Source organism: Rhinolophus sinicus, linkage group LG14 (genome assembly GCF_036562045.2).
Source record: "Rhinolophus sinicus isolate RSC01 linkage group LG14, ASM3656204v1, whole genome shotgun sequence".
Classification (NCBI taxonomy): Eukaryota; Metazoa; Chordata; class Mammalia; order Chiroptera; family Rhinolophidae; genus Rhinolophus; species Rhinolophus sinicus.
The window spans coordinates 44,026,111-44,053,331 of NC_133763.1; the positions used below are offsets into that span (position 1 = coordinate 44,026,111).

Consider the following 27,221-nt stretch of genomic DNA (forward strand, 5'->3'; position numbering starts at 1 on the left):
CTGCTGCTGCTGTTTCCTTTCCCCAACCCCTCTAGCAGCTGCCCCCCCCCCGCCCCCTCCCGGCAGCACCCAGAGTGATGTGGTTAAAAATGTAAGTCAGAACATGTCACTCCTCCAGTGGCTTCAAAATCCTCCAGTGGCTTCCCATCTTCAGAATAAAAGTTCTTATTCTGACCATGAGTTCCTACGCGATCTGGGGTTTTACCTCTTTACCACTTGCCTCTCTGGCTTTATCTCCTCCTTGTTCTCCCCTGGTCCTCTGTTCCAGCCCCACATTCTCGCCTAAAGGATCTTGGCATTTGCTCTGTTCTCTTCTGTGTCCCTCACTTCCTTCAGAGACTTAATCTTCAGAAGTCGGTTTCTCTGGTCACCCTCTCTAGTTCCAAATCCTAACATTTCATATCCCCTTTCCCTGCTTTATTTTTTTTTACTCTTTGTCTCTAGCTAGAATACCGTGTAATTTAGTTATTTAATCTTATCTATAGTTTCTTTACCCACTAGAATGTAAGCTCTATAAGAACTGTATACTATTGAACCACCATTGCCTAAAACAGTGCCCACACATAGTGGGTCTTCAGATATTTGTTGAATGAGTGAATGAATCTCGCTTTTATAGCATCTGCCTTGATTTCATAGTTAACTGTTAGAGGACAGTGTGATTGCCAAGGTTTGTGAAGCTGTATTGGTAACTCCAGTATTTCCATATTACTGCCAGATTAATTTTTCTTAACGGAGCTTCCCACTCAGAAAGCCTCAGCAGTTCTCCATTACCTACAGAAGAAAACCAGACGATATTAGCACAACTAATGCCCTCTGACTCATCTTACCCTCCCCTTCTCTTTTATTATCTTCAAATCCTCTGTTCCTACCAAACTGGTCTGTTTGCAAAAGGCTCCTTTTCCCCACCTTTTTTTATTCTTATCATTACCTTTGTTAAACACTGTCTTTCCCCCCTACTATTTAAAGTACTTTGAAGAGCTCAGCTTAGATCTTAACTCCTTTTGCCTTATACCGTGTTTCCCCGAAAATAAGACCTAGCCAGACAATCAGCTCTAATGCATCTTTTGGAGCAAAAATTAATATAAGACCCAGTATTATATTATATTATATTATACCGGTATGAGATATGATATGATATAATATGATATAAGACCCGGTCTTATATATTATATAAGACCGGGTCTTATATTAATTTTTGCTCCAAAAGACGCATTAGAGCTGATTGTCCAGCTAGGTCTTATTTTCGGGGAAACACGGTAGTTGTCTTTTACCAACCCAGCCCATATCCATCTCCTTTCTCTTAAGTTCTGTTCTATGTATTATCTGTACTGCTGATTGGGCAGTTTTGCTGCTTTGAATTATAGTTGATTTTAAATGATTGGTACATCTTTACTGAAGGCTATTATTTGTATAAATTGTTTTGCTAACAGTGGCAAAGTGTACAAAGATTTGAAAAGCCGAGGTGCTGACTCTATGCTTGTCTTATGTTGTTTGTATCCACCATGATGGTGTACACTTAATATTAGCTCCAGATTGTAGTTCTCAACCTTGGCGGCGTATTAGAATCACCTGAGGAAGCTTTTAAAAATCCTGATGCCCAAACCCTACCCCGGATCTGCTACATCAGAATCTTTGTGGCTGGAACCCAGGCTTCAGTAATTTTAAGGCTCCCCAGGTGGTTCTAATATATAGTCAAGGTTCAAAACCACTGGCTTAAGGTGAAAAAGAATTTGCTGCGGTGTTTTTTGTTTTGTTTTAAGTGAATGAACAAATTGGTAAACACAAAGATTTGAACTTTTAAAGAAGACATATTACTCAGAATTCAATAACACGTAGGCATTTGCTTAGGGAAGGAAAGTTAAATATCTGCTATGTCTAAGTCCATCTCACGTTACCTCATTGGATTCTTAAAACAGTCCTAGATAATGAGCAGGTATTGTACGCACAAATTAAGAAACTAAGACCCAGGCAATTAAGTGCTGAAACTGGCATGTGAAACCAGGTTGGACTCCCAGTGATTTTAAAGGAAAAATAAAAATGGTAAGAAGATATTGGTACCTGTTAAGTTAGAATGCCATAACATGCAGGATACGCACCAGATAGTAAAGGCAAATCCTTCTTATATCCTATTGCTTGCGTTTCCATCCAGCATGAGCTCTTACAGCTGAACTCTCCCCTTTTGGACTTGGCCTTGCCATCTGCTCTATGGCACATCAATCTCAAAGTGTTTGATGTGGATTTTCCCCTGATTTCTTAACTTGGACCTGACTCTACAAAATAATACTCACTGTATCTAGCCACTTGGAACCCTTCACCTGTCTCTGCCCAATCATCTACAGAGTAGGGGGTGAGTGTGTGTATTTTATTTAACACATTTAAACTCCTAAGCAACAAGTTGCTTATGTGAGTTTCTTCACTCATTTTTATCTTTTTTTTTTTTCCTAACTCATTAGAACATTATACCTCAGACTTTCCTACTTCCTCAGTTCTTGACCTAAATATTTAGGCAAATCTTCTGATTAAACCAAATAGCGTCCTCTCCTCCTGCCATATGTTTGTCAATGCTATTTTTAATCTTCACCGAGATTGAGCCAATACTTAATTTTTTTCTCTTTTAGTTGATGACTTAAAGCTTACCACTTACTTCGAACTTCTAAATGAACACTTAAGATGCATACTTGGAAATCTCTTTACCAACATTTTGGATGTCTTGTATTAGGAGAGTCCAAAATGAGAACTAAGGAATGATTTCCTTCAAACCTGGTGCATAGAGAACTTGTAAATTAAATGGGAATGGTTGGAAAGGATAACTAGAAAATAAAAGGAGCTATTTTTTGGTTCATTCTTGTATGTTGCAAATTTTATACTTAAGTATCTCATTTTTACATACTATGATACTAGGTGGCATAAGATACAGTGAGATCTAGCTCAGCTCCAAATAAAGCAGACAACTGGGGATTTGTAGCCAACAAACAGTGAGGGCGTCAGTGGACGGAAGTTACTAAGAGGAGACATGAAGGATAGAAAAATTCTTGCTGAAGGCAGGTTTAGGACTTACGCGTCAAAGGTGGGGGGCGGTGAGGAACTTCATCAGATATCAAGAGTGGGGAAATTCTCACTAAACTGGCAGCAGGGTTCTTGCTAAGAGTGGACTAGGCAGGTCATACTCGTAGACAGGATGGGGTCAAGAACAGGGCCTAGTTGAAGAGGGCTCAGAGGAACCTGACTAAAGTTTGGTCAAGGAGAGTCTGGCACTCCATGTGTGTCACAAGTATTTGAGTAAATCTTCAAGTGTTTAAAACATATCAGAAGAGCAGTTATTCCTTAGAGTTGGTAGAATTTTTAAAAATGAAATTGTACTTAAACTTGCCTGCTTTCCCTACCCATTTGTCTATATCCGACAAAACTTATTAATAGAGAACAGTTTCTAAGAACTACTTAAGATGGCTTTTAAAGGAATAAACATAAAACTGATTATTTGGAAGTGTTACTATTTTTTATAATGTTGATCCTAATTTAAGACATATTTTTATGCTTTTTAGGCCTTAACCCTTAACTGATAATGACAAATAAATATAAACTATATTCATTTAAAATTTTATTTCTAGGTTCGTTCTGAGTCAGTGTTTCCAGGGCTAAATTAGGAAAATAATATTTAGCTTATTGGAAATTTTAAAAAACATAGCTTACAATAAGCTTTATTTAGTGAAAGCAGTATTCCATTCAGTCCTGGCGATCACTGAGAATATTTTCTTCTACAATTACAGCCCCAAATTAAATTCTCACTAGCTTCTCAGAACCCTCAGCCTGCATGGATTTTATTTGATAAAGGCAGTGAAACTGGAATTCTAGAGCTAGTTTGGTACTGAAATATATCAATGCCACACTTCCTAAATTATTCCCAGACAGTTTTTATTGTTGATGTACAGAAAGACAAAAAAAAAAATGAACCACACTGAGCAAGCTGTGTTTAAAAAAAAATTCATTCTTTCCTTTTACCACAGTAACATCGTAGGGAGAGAGAGGGATAAATAGGATGAGTACAGAGGATTTTTAGGCAGTGAAAATACTGTGTCTGATAATGGAATGGTGGCCACATGTAATACATTTGGGTGTAGTTGGGTGATAATGATGTGTCAGTGTATGTTCATAGATTAAAGCAAATGTACCACTCTGGTGGGGATATTAATAATGGGGAAGTTATGCATGTGGGGGGACCGGAAGTATATGTGGGAAATCTCTGTACCTACCTACCTTTCTCTCAATTTTGCTGTGAACCTAAAACTGCTCTAAAACAAAATGAAGTGTTAAAATACAAAATAGTAATAACAACATCCTAAATATCTTTAAATAGAAAAATACCTCTCACCAAATTCTATGCAAATAGAACTTTCTTATCAGGATAAGAATAAGGTATATTTTCTTAACAAGATAAGAATAAGGTATATCCCCGGCGGCCGGATGCCTCAGTTTGTTGGAGCGCGAGCTCTGAACAACCGGGTTGCCGGTTCAATTCCCACATGGGCCAGTGAGCTGCACCCTCCACAACTAGATTGAAGACAATGAGCTGCCATTGAGCTGCCAGAGGGGCAGCCAGATGGCTCAGTTGGTTAGCTCTTAATAACAAGGTTGCAGGTTCAATTCACGCTTGGGATGGTGGGCTCCATCCCCTTCGACTAAGATTGAAAATGGTGACTGGACTTGGAGCTGATGAGCCCTGGAGAAACACACCATTCCCCAATATTACCCAATAAAATAAAATAATTTTTTTAAGTAAAATTTAATATATATATATATAAAGAATAAGGTATATCTCTTTCAGGAGGAGAAACATAACTATCTTTGGGTACTTCTGGAATGATGTGGAATAAATATTTATAAAAGTACAATTTACTTCTGTACTTTTTATTTCTTTGAAGTGTAACCTAGTTGAAAACATAAGTAAAACTTTGAAAGATATGTTACTTCTTTCAAGGGAAGTGAAGCATGAGCATCTTGTCTGTTTCGAATCTTATATTAACAGTAAATCTTACCAGACGGAAAATCCTGTTAAAAAGTAGAAAAGCTTTAGTAATTTATTCAGTGTGGTGGTTTTATCCTGTTTCCCCCCCTTTTTCTTCCTTGATCTATAATGAAATTGTTATAGCAGTACAAAATAAAATCTTATGTATAAAACCAATGAAATAAAATGAAGTGGAACAGAGACGTTTTGGAAAACTTTTTGGTCAGTAAAAAAGTTGCTGCTGTATAAAGTTATTGATGAAGATTGTAATGATATAGAATATAAGGTGGGTAGGATCTAAAGGTTTAAACAGGAAATTTTATTTCAAGGGATATGAAAATTTTGTAAATCTGTTGATTTCTTCTTTTATCTGTTAACTCTTCATATTCTCTTACTGTAAATTTTATTTCTGTAGGTACGCATAGCTGCTAAATTCATCACTCATGCTCCCCCAGGGGAATTTAATGAAGTGTTCAATGGTAAGTAAAGATAAGTATTTAGTTATTTTAAGCCCTTCTTAACAACATACCCGCACTGAGTGCTTTCTATCTCTTTTAATCCTTATAATATATTACAGGTATGTTAAGGAAATCAAGATTCAAAGAGGTTAAAATAACTTATCCAACGTCACCCAGCTAGTAAGTGTTGGAGCAGACCCAGGTCTGAGTCAAAAGCATGCTCTTAACTCATAAATTAGGATACCTGTCTTATGTGGAAAAAAATTTTTAAGTAGATTAATATCAGTAAATATAGAGATAGCATTAAATTGTTTTCATAGTTTTATATCTATCTTTATAAATCATAACAAATTTCTTCAGTGCTTTCACTCAGGAAGTGCCACAGTATAGGAGACTTTCTAGTCAGTTGGGGCTCAACTGGCTGCATCTTGGAAGCTTGTTAAATACACACATTCCAGGCTTATCCTCGCAGGATTCTGCAGTGGAATCTGTGTTACCAAGTTCTTCCGGGTTCTTCTGAGTCACAGCCAGTTTGGGAATCACTATTCCAATACATTTACAACCTTTCATACTATTCACTATTAACACAACTTACAGGATGAAAGTGTAGATGAGGAACCTTGAACTTTGTGGTAAAAGCAATCATAATCTCATCGATTCACCTTAAAGTTCCCCTTAAGTAAAATCATAGTCTTTGTGCATAATCTTGGTTCAGTTTAACAAACATTTATTTTGAAATTCGAGTTTTACATGTGTTACCTACTTGAGAGGGACTGTGGTATTCACGTGGAGCGGACCCAGAGCCCTACACATCATAGAACAATCAATAATCTCCATTGGTAAAATGAATGATGCAGAGAAAAAGTAACTAGGACAACATAAAAACATTTGCTATAAGGAGTAAGTAATGCAATAGAAAAATCAAGACATTCTTCTTGATAGACTTGTTTGTAGGTTTTGAGCACTAACAGCAAAGAGAAACAAATGCAGTTTCTTTCCCTAGTCTTTCTTTCTTTCCCATTGATCGGATGTAAATTTTCAGCAACTGAGCTTTGAGAAAATTCTCCTTTGACTTGAACTTTTATCTGACTGATTACAGGTAAATTCTTGCTTTAACAAAATTAATGGTCCTTGTAGTTAGAAGTCCCCTGTTTTATTTTTTTTAAGATTTTATTGGGGAAGGGGAACAGGACTTTATTGGGGAACAGTGTGTACTTCCAGGACTTTTTTCCAAGTCAAGTTGTTGTCCTTTCAATCTTAGTTGTGGAGGGTGCAGCTCAGCTCCAGGTCCAGTTGCCATTGCTAGTTGCAGGGGGCGCAGCCCACCATCCCTTGCGGGACTCAAGGAATCGAATCGGCAACCTTGTGGTTGAGAGCCCACGCTCCTACCAACTGAGACATCCGGGAGCTCAGCGGCCGCTCAGCTCAAAGTGCCATGTTCAATCTTAGTTGCAGGGGGCGGAACCCACCATCCCTTGCAGGACTCGAGGAGTTGAACCGGCAACTTTGTGGTTGAGAGCCCACTGGCCCATATGGGAATCGAACTGGCAGCCTTCGGAGTTAGGAGCATGGAGCTCTAACTGCCTAAGCCACCAGGCCAGCCCCCCTTGTTTTATTTTTGACAACTGAATGTGCTTTACAGGAATATCATGAAAATAATTAATACCAAATCATTAGAATAAGAATTGACAAGCTATGTGTGGCCTGAGGGCTGGGTTTTATTGGCTGGCATGCTACATCTTGATCTCTGCCAGCCTCTTTCAGAGAAGCTCTAAGAGTCAGTCAGTCAACGGCCTTTGGCTTGTAATTAGCCTTCTTTCTCGAATTTAATTCTTGGCAGTTTCTTAGTAACAAGGACCCTCCTCTTCCAAAAGAAAAGTGACTAGACTCCTGACACACAGCATTTTTAAAAGGTTGTAGGCCCCCCACATTAGATTATTTGAAGAAAAACATATTCAGCAATTTCATGGCCACTGACTGAATTGTGCCCAGTTAACTGAGTCTGATGTTATAGGCAAGCTTGCAATTAACCTAATTTTAAAAGATTCTTTAGATACAAAATTAACAGTCCTAACTGTAACCTTCTGTAAAACATGTTTTTCTTTCCTTTGTTTTTAAAGATTTTATTGGGGAACGGGAACAGTGTGTACTTCAGGGACTTTTTCCAAGTCAAGTTGTAAAACATGTTTTTCATTTGCTATGAAATTCCTTGAGAATTTATTATTGGATTATTGCACCACAAATAGTTGTATACAAATCTATGAACATTAGCGTCTGTTTATTTGCATTTTTAGATACAATACTTCAAAAGAATAACCTTGCAAAGCCTGATTTTTAAAAAATCTAATCTAGAAATTTGCTAAAATTTTCAAGTTTGTCCTCTATTAGACATTTTAATTTTAACATCTTTAAACATTTTTTTCCTCCTTAGATGTCCGGCTACTACTTAATAATGACAATCTCCTCAGGGAAGGGGCAGCACAGTGAGTATTATTTTAAATCCATTTAAAATGTTATTCTAATATTTGATAAAACTGTGTTGATAGTAAGCTAGTACCCTGACATCTACGTTTAAAATACTTCAAAATAAAGCAGTTTTAGTTGTTTTTTTTCTTGGAGAAAACATGTTCCTTCAAAATGTTGACTTCCTTAAAGCTTATTATATGTGCTCTTATTTATTTTTATTTTTGCACAGATTTCCCCTATTACAGAAGAGTGTAATGTTAGCTCTTAGGTTTTCTTCTATAGTTCTTTTAGTTTATGTTGAATTTTTTTTAGCTGCTAGCTGTAGAAAGATTAGGCCGAAAGAAATGAAAATGTTTCTCAGCCTTACTAGTAAGAATTCACCATAGAATAATAGCATGATTATTCTACCTAGGCATTGACTCCTTATCACTGTCAGGCTAATTAATCTTTATAAAATACCATTTTTATATTGTCTTTTTCCTCAAAAACATTACAGTGGAGTGCAGGTTTTGTTTTGTTTTTGTTTTGTCTTCTTCAAATCTAAACACTCTAGCTTTCAAGGTCCCCTGTTATCTGGCTTTATCATTATCCTTTACTCTTCAATACAAAGTTCTATTTCAGTTACTGTCTATCCAACTGGCCCAGAGTTCATTTGTAAAGAGGAAAACAGAATTAGATAATGTCTGGGAAAGGGTGGTGTGGGGAGATGGGACAAGGATTTTGATGCAGAGCAACAAATAATTGTCATGAAGGCATTTGGTATGAAATATAACTTAGAATATTTAGCTATACAAAATGGTTTTAAGAGCTGCTGCCGGGGAAACCATCCTCTCCTGCCCTGTCCATGCTGCTTTTTTAGAATTCATTTTGGTACCAGATTCTGCAAACCTGAAATTTGCACACCATCACTATAATTGTCATCATGAATAATACCCTAATTATATACATTGATTTAGAATATTCTACATTGAGTTGGGCATACACTAAAGATATATTCTAATGCTGGTTTTTCTTCGATGCATAGAATCTGCTATAGAAAAAGACATTCATGATTTGCTAGTTCATCCCGTTATTGAAAGAATCTCATCTACATATTGTCAACAGATGGTTATCCAATCTGAATGCTTCTAATAATAAGGAATTTGCTATCTCACAAGGCAAGTTCTTCAATTTGCCTGCCATCTTGGTCTTAGTTTTATCCTTGAGAACTATCCCAAATAAATCTTCAGGGGCAGGGGCAATGGGAGTGGCAGGGGCAATGGGAGTGGAATGCCAAGACCCAATGGTGATTACACCCTATGCCTATTGTCTCATTTCCAATTAGAAGTGACAGTAGAATTTGGTGTGTAGTTCATATGCTTCAATTATTTTAATGCACTGATAATAAAGCTCTGTATTTATAAATATTCTGGTTCTTTTAGACACCATTCCTGGAGAACTACTTGCTAAAGAATTGTCTTATGCCCAGATACTTGATTTTCCATACCAATGAAGAGTTCAGTTTTATTTCCATAATGAGGTGCTTTGGTCCCTTGGCTGTGGTCTGCATAGTAAGTGCTCAGCAAATGTTTCAGTAACCATCATCCTCACCATTATCGCCTTCTGTGTTAAATAAAGGAGGCCTGAACAGCCTAGGATTTACCTCTTTACTCGATTTCGCCTGTGCCTCTGACTACTAGAACCATTCTCTGATAACTCCCAGCAGTTCTGGACTTAGCAGGGCTCTGTAGACCAAGTTAAAGAGTAGGTTTTATTCTGAGATCGAAAATTATTTGAGTGTTTTGAGCAGAGAATGACATGATGAGACTTCTGTTTTAGAATAATCACTAATCACTGGCTGCTACGCAGGGGGGTAAAGATTGAAGTAACATGAGTACTTAGAAGACAGAGTAGTTCAGAGGTAAACGGGTGATTTGGACTAGAGTGGTAGTAGTAGGGTTGGTGGAAAGGAGTCAGACTGAATATGTACTCAAAGTAGAACCTACACGATTTACTGATGGATTGGTTGTGAAGTGAGAGAAGAATCAATTGGATGATCCCAAATTTGGGGCCTGTGCACTTGGTAGAATGGAGAGATCATTTACTTGAGATGGGATTAAATGTAACAACTTTTGGTGTTGGTAATCTGTAGTTTTAGGACACATCCTAGAACGAAATACTTCTTTACTCCCTACCCCTTAAGCTTTTTTTTTTAAATATTTAATCCACTTTCCATGAACGTTGAATTTATGTTCCTTTCTGAAAGCCATTGTTTAGAACTCAGGTTTCTACATGGAGATGTGGTATTAACAAGGAAATGATTCATTGAAAAACACTACAGTAACTTAAAATGAGGAAATTGCAGACTAGCCTTTAATATTTGAAGTTTAAATCTTTGTTATGTTTGGTTTCACTTGAGAAGTCTGGGAAAAGCTTAATTCTTTGCTTAAAAGCAGTGGTCTAGCAGGTGTGTTAGTAGATTAAAATTGGGCTGGGAAGATATTGAGCTCTTCCCTTGGCAAGTGAATTCTGGGAGAAGATGGATACTTTATAAGAATATGAATGTATTATGCTTTCTTGTACTGCAGCTTATTTCCATCTATTTTGCCTTATCTTTTACTTTAGCTTGCTTTGTAAGATGTACCAGGAAGCCATTGAAAATGCAGAGTTTCATAAATCTAGCACTGAACAAGTCAACAAACAATAATATTAGGCATGTACTTTGATTATTTATTCATATTCCTTTTTTTAAATAACCTCTACTCTCCCTTGGGTTCTCCTCTGAGACTTGACTTCTGCTCAGCTCTCACCTCACCCTCTCCCCATGTCACATGCCTTCCAGTACATTTAATGATGGTCTCTCCTAGCCTGTCCTGCCTCAGAGAGCCCACAGTAAAGAAGTCTACATTTCCAAAGTAGTGCATCAATTGAAGATTCTTTTGAATTATTGAAAGCTTCTGTCTAAATGATTAAAACTGTTGGTAATTCACAATAGTCAGATTGCTTAAAACTTAGGAATTGCCAAGTGCGAGCTCTGTTGGCGCTCAGGAGTGGAGAGGAAAAGGTAATTTCAGAGTTTAGGGTCCTCCTAAGATTGCTACGGAGAGGAATTCCTGCAGAAAGTTGGAAGGCATTATGATATCACCAGCTTCTGCAGAGAAAGGGCAAAAGCACCAGGGAGTGTTTTCACATTCTCCCTCACGGTTACGTGAAATACCTTTTGTGTTTATTTGTGTATAATTCTCTCCCCCTCCCTTTTTGTTGCTTTTTATAAACAGTGCATTTGCCCAGTATAACATGGATCAGTTCACACCCGTGAAGATAGAAGGATACGAAGATCAGGTAAAAACTGTTCCTATTAGATAGGCTGTGCCTGGAGGATCATAGAAATCCTATAAAACAAAGCAGCTGTCTGAGGAGAAGATGCTGAATGAATTCAGGTCTTAGTTGTCATAGCTTTTATAAATATCCTGCATTTTAGGAAAGTCTTTCTCTCTCGGATAATACCTGGAGTTTCTTTGACAGGAAAAGAGAGCTGCCCCTGACAAGAACAGTGAAAATAAAAGGAATTGAGTTTTACACAGGTTTTCAAGCTATTTCTAATTCTCCTTGGTAAGAAGAGACATTATATTTAATGGGAAAACAGGCATTCCTGTTCAAATATAGAAACAAAGCAAATACGTATTCCCATTATGACTATAGTTATTAACATTGCATGAGAGGGCTTTGCAAGTTCATTAATGTACACTTCAGAGACAATATGGCACTAAGTACCAAATGCCTTTTAAAAGCATGAATCCCCTTTGAACCCACAAGTCCACAGAATATGTCCTAGGAAAACAAGTGCACAGATGTATAAAAAGGTTATTTGAAGCAAGGTTTATAATAGTAAAAAATTGGGAACATTCTAAATGTCCAACGTTGAATTAAATATCTCTAGACCAAAATACTCTGTTGCCATTGAAAACTAACGTAATTATTGATCTGGGAAGATGTTCCTCTAGACCATAAAGCAACATGTAGAGTTAGGTTAGTTTCTTTTTATAGATATTTAAAGAACAGATATAATATATGAGAATCAATCTTAAATTCTGTGAAAAGTGCACCATTATTTCATGTACCAGTTAAGTTATGACAACGTCCTAAGTGCCATCAAGTGCAAGATGCATCCCACTTTATGAGAGATTAGAACATGGGAGTATATGCATCTTAAGAATTAAAAAAGTACAGTACATAGATGTGTGTAGAAAAGGAAATGTGGGAAAATAAACGCCAACATGTTAGCTCTCTATGTATTGGGATTACAGGATTACTGGAATTTGTTTTGTTTGGGTTTTTTTGTTTGTTTTGGTTTATACTTTTGCTTCTTTTCTCAATGAAAATAGATTAATTACAAGTATGAAAGACAAAAAAATTGGAAAATAAATGATAAATATTGCTTGTAGTTGATATTGTATACTTTAATAATACAGAGGAATTACTGAAATAATAAGGTCTGTGTCCAAATACGTAAGAAATGGCTAACTTTGTCAACATTCCCATATACTAGTAGCAACCAACTTAAAAAGCTACTCAAAAGATCACATTCTTAGCCATAACAGCAACAACAACAACAACAAAAAGATACTACCTGGAAACTAAAATAGGGAAAGATGTATACATATGACAAAAAATCAATTACAGTGGGTTAACTAAATAGAGATTTTTGTCACGTAAGAAGTCCAGAGGTAATATTTAGGACTGGATGGCATCTCCATGATGTCATCAGACCTAAATTGCTTCTAGCTCTCTATTCTGCTGTCCTTAGGTATAGTTTTGATCTCAAGATAGCTGCTCCATTTCTGGGCATTGACTCTTATGTTCCAGCCAGGAAGGAAGAGGAAGGTACAAAAGGTGCTACTGGCCATTCCAGAGCGATTTTCACTGATAAGTTTTTGCCAGAACTCATATCACTTTATCATTTCTAGCTGGGAGGTATCATTTTTTCACTTGGACATATTGCCTTCTTGAAAAACTTTGAGGTTCTGTTAGTAAGGAAAAATGAGAGAGTACATACTGGATAAGAAACTAGCAAGAGTCTGCCACACTGTTCATATACACTCACACTAACACATTGATGACACACATTTTAACCCAAGAAATAAATGGAAAATTAAATAGAGTTAACTGCCATGTTCCCGAATAACAAATATAATAATATGGAAGGCTTATCTGAATAAGAGACATAAATGATATGGGAAGGTTTGTTTTTCAAATAGATGTCATATAACACCTATGAAAATTGTAATAGACTATACAGGATTATTCTGATCAAAAACAACAATGAAGGAAGACTAATGATAGCAAACATAAAGATAAAGCAATGATCGTAGAGCCCTTACACCTAAGTATCATAAAGCAAAAGGGAAAAGGAAACAATTGACAAAATGTATGGGATTAATCTGACTTTGACTTTCAGCGCCAACTATATACCTAGATTAATTCCAGGTGAGGTTTAAAGGTTAACTATTCTTTAAAACAAAAAATTTAGTAGGAAATGGAAAAACAATCATGACTTGAGTAATAATGAAACATTAACATTTTAAAAGAAAGTGACTTGTGTGTAATAAAAAGTTTCAAACAGAAGATTTAAAAAGGAGAAACTATGTACTGTAAACATAGTAATAGAAAGGTTATTCAAATGCCAAAGGATGATGCCAAGAGTTCAGTGAGTAAAGGAACGACATGAACCAATCACACCCAATGGGGGAATATAAAACAAACTTGGGAAAGTGTTAGATCACTTAGTAATAGAAACTCAGGAAGTGCGTATTAAAATTTCAATGTGATATATTTACCTTTCAGTTACAAAAGTTGCAAAAGGCTAGGGAATAATTACTTTACTTGTATTGTTCCTACTGTCATTATAAGCAAGCTTTTTAAGGGTAGTCTGATGATAAAGACAGGAATCTCAAAACTACGAATTCTTTCCAAAGAAATTTTTTTTAAGGAGAAGACTTTATTTATGGTAGAATTTATAGTGGTTTCTTAACGGTAAAAATGTTAATAGCTTAAATCTCCTTCAACTCAGAAACGATTAAGTACACTGTGGTATGTCAGTATTGTGAAAGCATGTCATTATTAGAAATGGTAGATTATTCAAAAGGTAAATGGCAAATTAGGGGGAAATATGTGGAAGTCAAAATACATGCAAAAGGTTAATCTCCCTAATTAATAACAAGTTCAACTGGAAGAAGACCAAAGAAAAGGGCTTTAGAAAAGTGGACAAAATGTATGAATAGATAGTTCACAAAAGAGGAAATATAAATGACTCTTTTCAAAGGTGAAAAGAAATGCCAATTAAAATTTCCACTGATGATGGGCTTGTTGCTTGGTACAACACCCTACGATAGAGGACAGTTTGTTAGTATCAGAATTATGAATGTGTTTACCCTTTGACCCAGTTGTCCCACTTCATGGAATTTATCCCACTGTGGTACTTGGCATATATACATCATTTTACATAATGATCATACAAGGACATTCATTGCGATGTTCATAAGAGCAAAAGATTGGAAGCAACCCAACTATCCATTCATAGGGGACTAGTTGAATAAATTTTTGTACATCCATACAATGCACTAGTATACAGCTAGTAAACAAGGAAGTTCTCCAAGTACTAATATGGAAAGATCTTCTAGATACATTAAGTTCAAAAAAGAAAAAGTATAGTATAATATGCTAGTTTTTATGTAAAATGGGTGGAGAATTAGCATACATATTCATATTTGCTTGTATTGGTAAAAACAATGCCAAAAGAATACCCTAAATCAGGAATTGGCAAATTTATTTCTGTAAAGGGCAAGATAGTAAATATTTTCAGCTTTCAAAACAGAGTCTGTTGTGACTACTTAACTCCGATTGTAGCAGGAAAGCAGCTACAGACAATACAAAAAGGAACAAGCAAGACTGTGTTCACTAAAAATTTACTTAGAAAAACAGGTGGCACCCGCATGCATAAGCTGCTGACCCTTGCTCTAAATTAATAAAATTAGTTACCTTGTGGGGAAGGGGAAATTTGTTAGGAATTTGGCGTATGGTAGATAAAGGTGAGAAAAAGACTTCATTTTATATTTTTTTCATTTCTGAACCATGTGAATGTATTACCTATTTTAAATGCTAAGTATAATTACTGGGAAAATTTCAAGAAATACATAAAAAAAAAGAATAGAAAAGTATACATACAAGTTATTATTACAGCTATGTAAGAATAAAAATGTGACTTGAGAAATCAGTATGAAAGAGAAATCTGACTAAATTAAAAGAACTGTCTTCTTCAGAATTTTTATTTATTTTTTGTTTTGTAAAATGTGTCAAGAATGTCTTTTTTTACAGCATTACTTATACTTCTAATTTTTCTTTGGAAGGTCTTAATTACAGAACACGGTGACTTGGGTAATAGCAGATTTTTAGATCCAAGAAACAAAATTTCCTTTAAGTTTGATCACTTACGGAAAGAAGCAAGTGACCCCCAGCCAGAGGAAGTAGATGGAGGTCTGAGGTCTTGGAGAGATTTCTGCGACAATGCTCTAAAGGCCTATGTGAAAGATCATTATTCCAACGGCTTCTGTACTGTTAAGTATCTGCCTGCTTCAATATGAGAGAGTGTTTTATTTCTTTCATTTACTTTATCATTTGGGGGCTTTAGCCAGCCAAACATCACTTCTTTTTAGTTCGTTTCCTCTACATTTTATTCCCTAAATAATTTTTGAAATGGAAGATTTTATATGGAAAATTCTTTTTTTTAAATCCTAGTACATAAAAATTTTAAATCTCAGTGAGTGTATCCTGTTTCACATTTCATCAGAAATTGTCTTACTCCCATCCAAAAAAAAAAGTGTTTGAAGGTCTTTAGCTTCGATATGGGAAAAAAGTAAATTAAGATTGTCAGAGCTACTTGGCCACATTCATGACTTTTTGGTATAGGTATCTTTATACAAGTCTGCTTCTACATAGTTTAGATACTTTCACTGGACAGTCAAAACTATTTGAACTGAACAATTTTTTAAAAATCAAGGGTAATTTGACTTTCTTTTACTACCTCTTGACTCTAAAAAAATGATAATTTGGGCTCTATCGTGATTTCTCCTTTGTAAAATTGTGGCATGTTACTAAGAAAAATTTCAGAATGTTTTAAATATGTAATAATGAGTTAAATGGCAGTATAGAATATTGTTTAACAGCACTTTGAAGCCATACTAACTGGTTTGAATCCTAGCCCTGCCACTTAACTAGTTGTGTGACCTTAGGCAAATTATTTAACATCTCTTTGCCTCAATTTCTTCATCTGTAAAACGGAAATAATAGTTCTTACCTCATAGACTTGTGAGGATTGAATGAGTTAATGCATATAAAGTGCTTGGAAAGTACATGGCACAAAGTCAGCTCTCCATAATATTGGTTATCATTATTATATATTGTTTGTTTTTAAATAATGGAGTAAACCCATTATGATGGGTAAGTACAGAATTCCATTTTGGAACCCAGTATTGTAAAGGGAGACATGACACACTCTCTTAGAAATTGACTATTCAATCCTAAATATACTTTAAGTTTATCATTTGTTACCTACTCAAAGTTTGTCACTACGCATTCTTAATTTGGAGAGCGTCCACACCAAATAACCCTACTGTGTCCTTTTCTCATTTCTTCTCTTAGCTACAAAAACACAAGCAACAGTAACTCATAGAATTGTTCTAACAGTGTCTACTGTGCCCTTATGTCTTATATCTTCAATTATTCTGCTTAGTAATTCTCAATTTCATCTCAATATTCCCTGTGATATTTTTCGTATATTATGTTTCAAACCTTTCCCCTTGTTCTTAGGCATCTAATCCCCCCACATTTTAATAAGATTGAGACTAACATGAAATCTTTCTATTTCTCTTCTTTCCACACTCAGAAATCTTCCCTTTCTTCCATTGAATCTGAGGAAGAAGGATCCTTATTCTATAGATTTCATACTATCCTATCTACTTCAAGATGTCTTCTTGTGACTTTTTCTCTTCTGACATATTTCTTGACCTAGAAATGTTTTTTTCTCCTATCCTTAAGTGGGGGAAAAACTTTTCCTCAGTCATAATAATTCCTGTAAGTTACTTTTCTTTCTACCTTGCCCTTCTTCCTTGTCTTCCACTTCCTTCCCTCATCTCTCTCTCTCTTTCCCTCTCTCTCTCTATCTCCATCTTTAGCCACACCCCTCTCTCTCCTATACAACCAAACTAGGGAGCATTCTGCTTCTACTAGTATCATTTCCTATTACCTATCCACTTCTTAACCTTGTGAATTTTGGCTTCAGTCCCAATTCTACAGAAACTGCTTTCTGTGGTTATTAATGGTTCCTGAATTGCCAGACGCGTGTTCCTTTTTTAGTTCTGTATGGCATTTCACACGGAGGTCAACTAGCTACTTAGAGAAATTATCTTTTGTTTAGACTACTGTGTCAGCACCCTCTCTAATTATTCTTTCTCTGTCTCTACTTACTTCTTTTCTTCTCCCCTATTTTTGAAGTGTTGGCCCATCCCAGTACTATATTTCTCTCTCTTGAACACTCGTAGTTTATTTAGCGTAGGGAATGTAACAGAATTTGGTATCAGAAAAGCAATGGGTTTGGGTTCTATGTTTACTACTTACTCTCTGAATGACCTTGGGCAAGAAGCTCTGTGAACTTCAACTTTATCATCAGTAGATGATAACTACTGTTAGATGTGTTAGAGCAAGAGAAAATGCATGTGGCCTCCTAACCAATTTTGACTATTCTTTCGTAATAACAGTTCTGGTCGTGTTGTTTTGGTGTCCATTGCCATCTATTGCTACATGGCCTACATCTGTCATCCTATTTTGTCTCCCACTAGTCCACTTCACACACGCCCTCTAACCTCTACAATTAATTGCCATTCACTGAACAAACCCCCAGTTTCCTACCTGAACTGCTTCTTCATCTTTATTCCCAGACTGTGCTTATCAGAATCTCATCTGTCTTATAAGGCCCAGCCTAACTGGCACCTCCCCTAAACCAAGAGCAGTATTTCCCCCTGTATTTATTGTACCATTACCTCCTCTAGAATTTAACGTGTTCTGCTTTGTGTTCATATCCCGTGAACTCTTGTGAGTTGTCAGCTCATCCCGTCTGGTTCTTGTCTCCCCCAAGGATTTAGCGATTTAGCACACTGCACTGCTTTTTGTATAGTGTTTGTTGTTTAGATCAAATAGATTTTCAGAGCCTAACTTTTTTTTTTTTTTTTTAACAATAGGTTTACGCTAAAACTATAGATGGGCAACAGACCATTATTGCCTGTATTGAAAGCCACCAGTTTCAGCCTAAAAACTTCTGGTAAGAAAGTAGATGTTCTCTTCTATTTGTATCTAATTTGTATTGCAAAGGAACCAAACCAGCAGTTGAGACTTGGTTTTTAACCTAACTAGCTTGGAATAAGTTATTTGATTTAGAAGCTTCAGTTCCCCATGTACAAAATTAGGGATTTAGACATCATTTAGATCCCTTCCGCTGCTAAGATTTTATCATCTGTCTTTTAAAAACATCTGAGTGAAACTAAGTGATTAATAAAGTGTGCAGTTGAAAGTCTGAGTTTTACTTGGGTTTGGTTAATTGCATAATTCAGCAGCCCATCTATCTATGGAAGAGCCTCCCATGAACAGAACAGGTGTGGTTTTCTACTCCAACATAAAAAAATGAAAGTCAAAGTAACTTACAAAAGGATTATGATTAGACCACTTGGATACAAACTTACATTCGAGTGGACAGAGCCTTGGATTTGTCAAACTGGAAATTACTTGTTTCTTTTTTCCTCTTTCCTACATTCTCAGTGGGATATCACCTTCTTCTTATGCTTATTGCTAATTCTACAGTGATGTGTGTGTGTCTTTTGATAGGAATGGTCGTTGGAGATCAGAATGGAAGTTCACCATCACACCACCTACAGCCCAGGTGGTTGGAGTACTTAAGATTCAGGTGAGATCCCGACATGTTAATAGGCCATGTTAAAACATCACATCTTTAAAACAAACATGCAAGTCGGAATTTGTCCTGGTACGAGAAATAAGGAACAACTATATGTAGATGCAAAGGGAGAGCAATGGTAGTGAATAGAAATAGAAGCTTCCTTCCTGGGGAAACAGAGCTATTCGAGCTTAATAAATGTGGCGTGTACTGCTTGCTTGTTATTTTTCAAAGATAACCTAAGATCTTTCCAGGAATTATCAAATAGCAGTTCTAGGAAATAAAATAAATAATTATTAAGAAGTGACTGTATAGCAGCTACTATAATTTACTTAGGGTCGTTCCTGTATATTATTTAAGTGTGTATCTATATATAAAACTTAACTCTTAGGTCTGAAGAAAGCTACATGAATGGGTTGTTTTGTTTTGTTTTGTTTTGTTTTGTTTTTATAGTACTGACAGAAAGTTTTAAAATCCAGTAAGTAAAACGAACTGGAAAGAATGATCAGGTGTTACCACGTTATGGAATACAAGTAACCAAGCAGAGTAGATTTCTAATGCTGGGGTCAGGACAGACAGGCAGGTGACTAAGGAACTTGTTATCTGCCTACCTGGACTGACTTCTGATATCTTAGGAGAGGTTTGACTTCAAATTTCAGGGTGATTTCATTCTTGAGCCCAATAACTCTAAAATCAGATTAAATAGTTACTAGTAACTGAGAAGCTCAGTACCTAATTGTACCTCTTGTGTTCTCTTGCTTTAATAACAATTAGCAACAGCTCCCTTTGTTTAATTTTTTTATTGGGGAATATTGGGGAACAGTGTGTTTCTCCAGGGCCCATCAGCTCCAAGTCGTCGTCCTTCAATCTAATTGTGGAGGGTGCAGCTCAGCTCCAAGTCTAGTCACCATTTTCAATCTAGTTTTCGGGGGTGCAGCCCACCATCCCATGCGGGAATTGAACTGGCAACCTTGTTGAGAGCTCACACTAACCAACTGAGCCATCCGGCCACCCCTCCGGCAGCTCAGCGGCAGCTCGTTGTCTTCACTCTAGTTTTGGAGGGCGCACCTCACTGGCCTGTGTGGGAATCGAACCAGCTCGCACTGTAACCAACTAAGCCATCCGGCCACCTAGCAGCTCCCTTTTTAATGGTGTGATTTAATCAAAACACGCAGCAGATGTCATCTGTACCAGTCTTTTCAGATAGCTTCGTGCTGTACAGATAACTGGCTCTCTTCTGGGAGCTTTTCCTAACCACCGGAGCGTGCCCGTCTCGGACGAGGCAGGCTGGAAGTGTTAAGTCCACAGCTCTACAGCAGCCCTTAGTGCCATACAAGAGTTGGTAGATAAATAAATATGCCAGCTTCCTCAGCCCTCACGTGGGACAACTCTGAAGCATGTTCTCCTTAGTCTTTCGGAGCCGAGTGCCCACAGCTGTAACCTGCTCATTAATGCGCCTGTAACGCTTCCTTCCCTTCAAGCACTGCCTCAGTCCTTGCTAGTGCTTCCTGAGATGACCTCCCAAATTAACTACTTCCTGTCAAATCTTTATCCCAGGGTCCGCATCTGGGACAGTCCCACCTAAGACAACATACTCTATTTTTGTTAACCATACCTGTGACTAGCCCAGTGCTGTAGACCTCTTATAACTATGGAATCAGCGTTAACCTGGCAGCTTTACTATGAATGTATATAAGCAAATTTATTTTCCTTTTAGAAGGAAATAGTTACTTGTGTTTCAGCTTTGCCAATGCAAACCCATAAATTAAGAGCACAGATCACAAAGGGCGATGGTTTCTGATAAGACTTTATAACAGCCCAGTACCCAGACCTCATGCCTTTTATCCACAGACTGATCACACTTTGGGAAAAGGCTTACTTCATTTACATATCTTTTTAAAATCAGCAGGAGAATCTTTATTCTTAGACAAAAAAGACGTGCCCTGCATACCTCCATCTGAGATAAGTCTCAAATACAATCAAACAAAACTAGCGTTCGGGTGTGACCCACCTGTATTTTGAATATCCTTTTCCTTATCTGTTGGAATTTTAGACTTTATGTGTCATCATTATTTAGCCCAATCTGTTTTGGCCAAATCTTCACTGTTCTGATTTTTGCATGTATTACTGGCATTTATCAACTCCCTGATTTGCAGTGTGTTCTTAAATTGTCTTTTCCTCTTTAACCTCTTTTTGAAAGCCAAAAGAGCAAATTTAAAGGTTTGGATAGGGTATGGAAAATCTAGCTTCTTTTGCCCATCTGGACACAGCCAGCTATTTGTCCCCATTAAGGAAGACACCTATTTTTGTCCCTCATACAAGGCTATATGGTGGGTTCATATTGCCAAGGAAGTCCTTTCGTTACCAACGGAATCTTGGTTTCTGCCTAGATGTAGCTTGCCTGTTTTTAATCCCCTTCTAGTGATATCTTAGAAGAGTAAGTCCCTCATGAGACACTTGGCTTTTACCTGGATCAGAGAATTTCTAACATTTTGACAAAACAGCATTACAAGATATTATGCATGTCGGATACGGTTTTAGTTCTGGGATTTGACCTAATTCAGATCCTAGTTCCTCCTCCTCTTAGGTATGTGGACATGGGTAAGTTATTAAACTGCGTCAAGCCTCAGTTTCCTCATCTGTAAAATAGAATTAACAGTGGTCGCTACCTCAGAATTTTTGTAAAGAATCCATGAGACAATACAAGTAAAAAGTAAAACGTTTTGCTTAACACATAATAAGGACTCAGTAAATAACAGCCATAGTAGTGCAGGGTATTGCTCCTTTCTTCTCCTTTTTGCTTCGTCTCTCAAAACATTCCTTTTTGTTCAAATATCTCCTGGTAGTGTGGACTAGATGAAGGAAACAGCCATGACTAATTTCAGCTCCCTCCACTTTATTTTCATACCACAAGTATAGTCTTTTTAAAACATTCCCTTTCCCTGAGTCCCCGTCACCTCTAATAGAATAAAGTGAATTCTTAACACGGTTCATAAGGCGGTTTTTGCTCTTCACAGTCTGTCTTCTACTTATTTCTGTCACACTCCCCACCTCCATACATACTCATTTGCAATGAGTTCTATATTCTTCCCAAAACTAAACCAGTTCTGCTCTATTCTCTTATACTTTTGTCCCCTTGCTAAAAACACTTCTCTTCCTTGTCTACTCAGGTGACAACTCCTATTTTCAAGACCCGGTTCTAATGTACTTAACGAAAGGATACCCTCATCCTATCTATATGGCCAGTATTAGCCATGTTAGGGTGACTGAGCCTTATGCCATTGGTTAGTTTGTCTCTAGTGTACCCCTCCTTCTTGCTAATTGTTTTCATAATTGTAGCACCCCACTTTATCTTTTTCTCAGAACTGCTTTTGTCTTGTTTTTGTAGTCTTAATTTAGCATGAGAATATTTTTCAATCCTGTCTTCAACCCTAAGTTTTTCCTGCACTTGGTCAAATCTACTTACCAATATGGATGATGGTGTATATTAAAAGATATGTAAGGGATTGGACGCCATTAAAATTCCTTGGTTTTCACAGAGAAAAACTACTCTTCAATTATTTTATTTTAATACTGGTAAAAGTGGAATCTTATTTCAGATCTTTGCATCACAATGCCTAGCACAGTTCCTAAAATGCAGTAAGACATAATAAAACTTTTTTTGGGTCTTTTTAATATTTTGGGTGTGGTAGCAAGTAGAAGCAGGTCATCCTAACCAAATATTTGCGAATATCTGAACAAAGCCATTCTGCTGAGAGAAGGAAAGACTCCACGAGGTGGGAATTGAATCTGAATTTTGAAAGAAGGGTTTGATTCTCGTAGAGTACTGGATGAGAAGGGAAATGGCATGTTCCAAAGAGGGGCACGGACTTGAAAGTTTATCTTCTGGGTGGCTAGGAACCCCTGGGCCGTGCAGCATGTGTCTTCGAACATTAATTTGGGAGCCATCAATCTGTGCACAAAGGTTATGTTGTTGGAAATCCCTGGCTTTGTGCACACCGCAAGACTCAGAGTTTCAGAACTTCTCGAGTGGGGTGTTTGAGTTACAGTCTCTGGGGTTGCAGAAAGATGAACTCCATCAAAATCTAAATGATTAAATGGCTCCCCCCACACATGTTGAGAGTAACTGTTGAAGCGACACCAGTGCAAGAACCGGATACGTCCCGGCATGGCGGAGCTGCAAACGGCCCCAGACCGCCACGGTCTTTTCCGTTTGATCCTGGAGGTGGGGATGAGGGTGGAGGGTGCAGTGCAGGCGTCCAGCTCCGGGGAATTGTGGATTGGAGTGGAGGAGCCGGAAAGGACAAGGCCCTAATTCCTGAACAGGACTAGGAAGTGTGGGGCTTCCAGAGAGGACGGACATCGCCACAGAGCAAGTTCCGAGCCCTATTCCCGCTGAACTGGCATCCGCGAGGAGAAATGTCCAATAAATGTTTTTTGAACTTGGCTAATAATCAGTTTTCTCTGCTAAGGAAAGAGAGACTTCTTAAACTTACTAAGTGTTCTATGAATTTTCACCACCATTGTAAATTACCACTGGTCGCATTAATGATTGGTTCAGAGTTGCCCGAAGGCGTGGATCTGTGCCCTGAGCAGTAGGGCTCTGTGTGAACTGCACATAAACTTGCTCCAACATTGTCCCACCAGGTTCACTACTATGAAGATGGCAACGTCCAGCTGGTTAGTCATAAAGACGTACAGGATTCTGTAACTATTGCGGTGAGTGTGGAATGTTTCGTGTCTGTCTCACTAGGACCTTGTTTTTCTATAAAAATTTAGTTTTGATCCTGAGTACCGGTTCTCCCACGAGGAATTCAGTTTGTTTCCAATGCTTTGATTTTGGCAGCTTCTAAGAGTATAGAACCAACCAGCTATATTAGTCTTTGACTCAGAATAGTGTGCTTAGAGAATTCACACTTCCTTCTTTCTCTTTCTCGGTTGTGAGATTCGCTCAAAGACAGCATTATCTTCAATCAGTAACTACCAGGAGGAAGGGAAGATTGCCAAACTAAATCCTACTGGGCTGCATTGATATTAGAGAAATAACATTTTTAGGAATATTCCATCAAAAAGTATTGTATCCTGTACGTGGAAAGAAGGGACATAATTTTTCTTGTATTCATAGTACTTGTTTATATTTCTAGAAGTTACTGAGCACCCTCAAATAGCTTTTGTTTATGTGTTTTATATCAATATTTACCTTATTAGAAATTTAAAACTGTATGGTGCCAGATGGGTACTAGATTTATTGGGATGATCACTTTGTAAGGTATATAAATGTCTAATCACTATGTTGTATACTTGCAACTAATATATTGTATGTCAGCCGTAATTGAAAATTCTAAAAAATACAAAAAATAAATAAAAACTGTAAATGTTAAAATATTTATTTAAAAATAACAGTAATAAGCCCATTAGTTGTTAACCTAAATAACATTTTTATGAAAAACAACTGTATTTTCCAAACCAAAAATAGATTAGTGAAAAGAATGGCATTGATTTACATTTCCACCAATTGTGCTGTGTCTGACTTAATAAAAGAACTGGGTTCTCGTGTGCTTCACATAGTCCATTAGCCCTCAAAGTGATCAAATCATCACACATGTAGCTTTTATGAAACTGCATTGTACACACATGAGAGAGAGAAAGAGAGAGAGCATGTGCAAATAGGGCAAGTAACCTTGTCTTAGTAGTAGTATGAAAACATAAAACAGTTTTGACTATTTGAAAGAATCTTGGGACTGCAGCTCTAGGCATTAAATTTTACTCTCTTACCTTTAATTCTGTTGTACTTAATGGTAAAAGGAAGAGAGAGATTCAAGTCATTTTAAATCTGAATCATGATTGGTTGGTTTCGCATTGTAAGTAGCAAACAGGAGTATGTGAGCTCAACATATATGACTGATGTCTGAGGGCACTGTTTATATCATCTTAAACCAGAGATATTTTTAAGGCATGAAAATCTCAGGACATCATGACCATGTCTTTTGGGCATATTGTGGTAGATTGCAGAGAGCTTGGCTTTTGGGGGGGAGGGGCAAAGACCTGATTCAGATCCCATCTCTATAATTTTGGTCACATCACTTAAGAGGATTCTATTTTCTCATCTGCAAAACGGAGGTAATGATAACAGATCTACTTCACAAGGTTGTGAGACTCAAAGATAATGTGCATGAGAACACTTGGTGAACTATAAATTGTACAAATGTTAGTGAAGATGGACTTTTCAATTACCTTTATATTCATTGCTTACACATTTAAAAAAACCCTCATATTTTCCCCTCCTCCTTCCTCCATTAGAATGAAGACCAAACTGCCAGGGAGTTTATTAAAATCATAGAGCACGCAGAAAATGAGTACCAGGTAAGAAGATTTGGAACTACTTTTTCTAGATCTACTACTACCTTGTTTTGCTGTTAACGTCTTTTGTTAGACTTCTCTGTGTCCCTTTAACATAAATATACAGGTGTGTGCAGTGTTACTGAGTGTGGAGAATTTGCAGACCTTGCAACTTGGCATTCTGCTCACAGGCAAGGTTTCGACATTGGAAGGGACTATAGCCCTCGCTTTAGAAATAGTATAGGTGGACTTGTCAACCCACTTCAGAGATTGGTGAGGAGCTCAGGAGAACTAGTACGTCCTGTCTGTCCTTACGGGACTCAAATATGTCCTTTTACCTTAGTTACTTTCCTACTCACAGTCATTCCTTGTCTGTCCCAGCAATTTATCTTCATTGTTTCTTGCAGACAGCAATTAGTGAAAACTATCAGACAATGTCAGATACCACGTTCAAGGCCTTGCGCCGGCAGCTTCCGGTTACCCGGACCAAGATCGACTGGAACAAGATACTCAGCTACAAGATTGGCAAGGAGATGCAGAATGCTTAAAAGCTGAATGTAGGATTCTTCAGTACATGTAAAGAAAGGATTCAACATGTGGTCATATGATAAATAAGTGATTTATAAACAAGAGTGATATTTTGCTAGGGCTTTCAAAGTTAACAGGTTTTGTAGCCTCATGGAATACTATTGAACCTATAGCATTGTCTTGATACTTTTGTTTTTTCTGCCTTGTAATTTTCTGTTTTTACTATACTTGTAAATCTTGTGGTTTTTCTTGTTTGTTTTTTTTCTTTTAAATTCTGCCTCATTTAATGATGGAGCGAGAGAGACCTATCCTGGAGTCATTTTACTGTTTAGAAAATTTCCCTGGCCATGAAGCCCTCTTACTGATATAGACAGGTAATATGTTTAGTGCTTTTCTACCCCTGACCTTCAAAACACTCCTGGTACTTCCTTGGTTTCTACTGACCCACCAACAGCTAAAGAGGCTACGCTCCCACCTGTAGCTGAATGAAGACGCGGTCATCCTTCTCCCTCGACTGCTTTAGTCATTTACAGCATCGCATAACTGTAGTTTTCACGTTTGGGTGGGGGGTTTTCAGGTCCTTCCAGGGGGGGCAGAGGAAGTTTCCTGGAAACCCCATTATAGCCAGCTTCTCTGGGGAAGTTGTTTTTAATTCCAAAGACTTGAACCACATTCCCTGCACATTAACGTGTCAGTTTTCCCCTCCCTCGTCGTCTCCTCCCCACCTAGGACCATTATAGTTACAGGCATCTGCATTTTTAGCAGAGTTTTACCCATTTCTTACTAGTTTTTTTTTTAAATATTCAAGAACTGCTGGTGTGTGAGGGATGTAGTAGATGATCAAACTTGAAAAAGGCAGATGGTGAAGAAATAATAGGTTTCTTCTGCTTTAATACTTAGTGGCAGGACGGTACTATAAGCAAATGAGTCAAACAACTATGTGACTCACAAACAAAATCTAAACATGAACCAAAGTGAAAAGGAGAACTCCCAGGCAGTATCTTTATGTTGTAACCTGTTGTTTAAGAGACTACTAGTGATTTGTTCTATACTAGTGATGTAAAAAGCTTATTCCAAATTACTTTTCCTCAGTCCTGCCTGCCAAGAACTCAAATGTAACTGTGATACAGCAACCCTTCCCAGGTATATTGGCAGGTGTATGTGTGATCTCCAAATACACAGGTGACAGAGAGGCTATGACGACTGAAATGGTGGATTCATTTACATTGTTTACACTTCTATGACCAGGCCTTAAAGGAAGGTCAGTTTTTTAAAAACCAAGTAGCGTCTTCCTACCTGTCTCCATCTACATGTCAAAAAAGAAGGGTGTTTGTGCTTCAGCTTTGTTTTCGCTCAGTAACATAGTCAAGCAAGAGTTTGTTTCCAAGTGACATGAGCTGTGTAAGCATTTTTGTTTATTTCAAATAAAATATATTTGTATTATTTGTCA

The 27,221-nt window shown here is 37.3% G+C and overlaps 1 protein-coding gene across 1 annotated transcript in view; it reads left to right on the forward strand.

Annotated features, from left to right (window-relative positions):
• The window catches only part of CAPZA1 (capping actin protein of muscle Z-line subunit alpha 1), a 34,568-nt gene extending 7,347 nt beyond the window's left edge, over positions 1-27,221 (forward strand). The window contains exons 2-10 of the mRNA XM_019730428.2: positions 5,418-5,481; positions 7,892-7,943; positions 11,184-11,247; positions 15,312-15,518; positions 18,198-18,277; positions 18,838-18,916; positions 23,552-23,623; positions 25,205-25,267; positions 25,651-27,221. Coding sequence (XP_019585987.1) covers positions 5,418-5,481; positions 7,892-7,943; positions 11,184-11,247; positions 15,312-15,518; positions 18,198-18,277; positions 18,838-18,916; positions 23,552-23,623; positions 25,205-25,267; positions 25,651-25,791 — 822 coding nt within the window. The 3' untranslated portion in view covers positions 25,792-27,221. The remainder of the gene's footprint in view (positions 1-5,417; positions 5,482-7,891; positions 7,944-11,183; positions 11,248-15,311; positions 15,519-18,197; positions 18,278-18,837; positions 18,917-23,551; positions 23,624-25,204; positions 25,268-25,650) is intronic.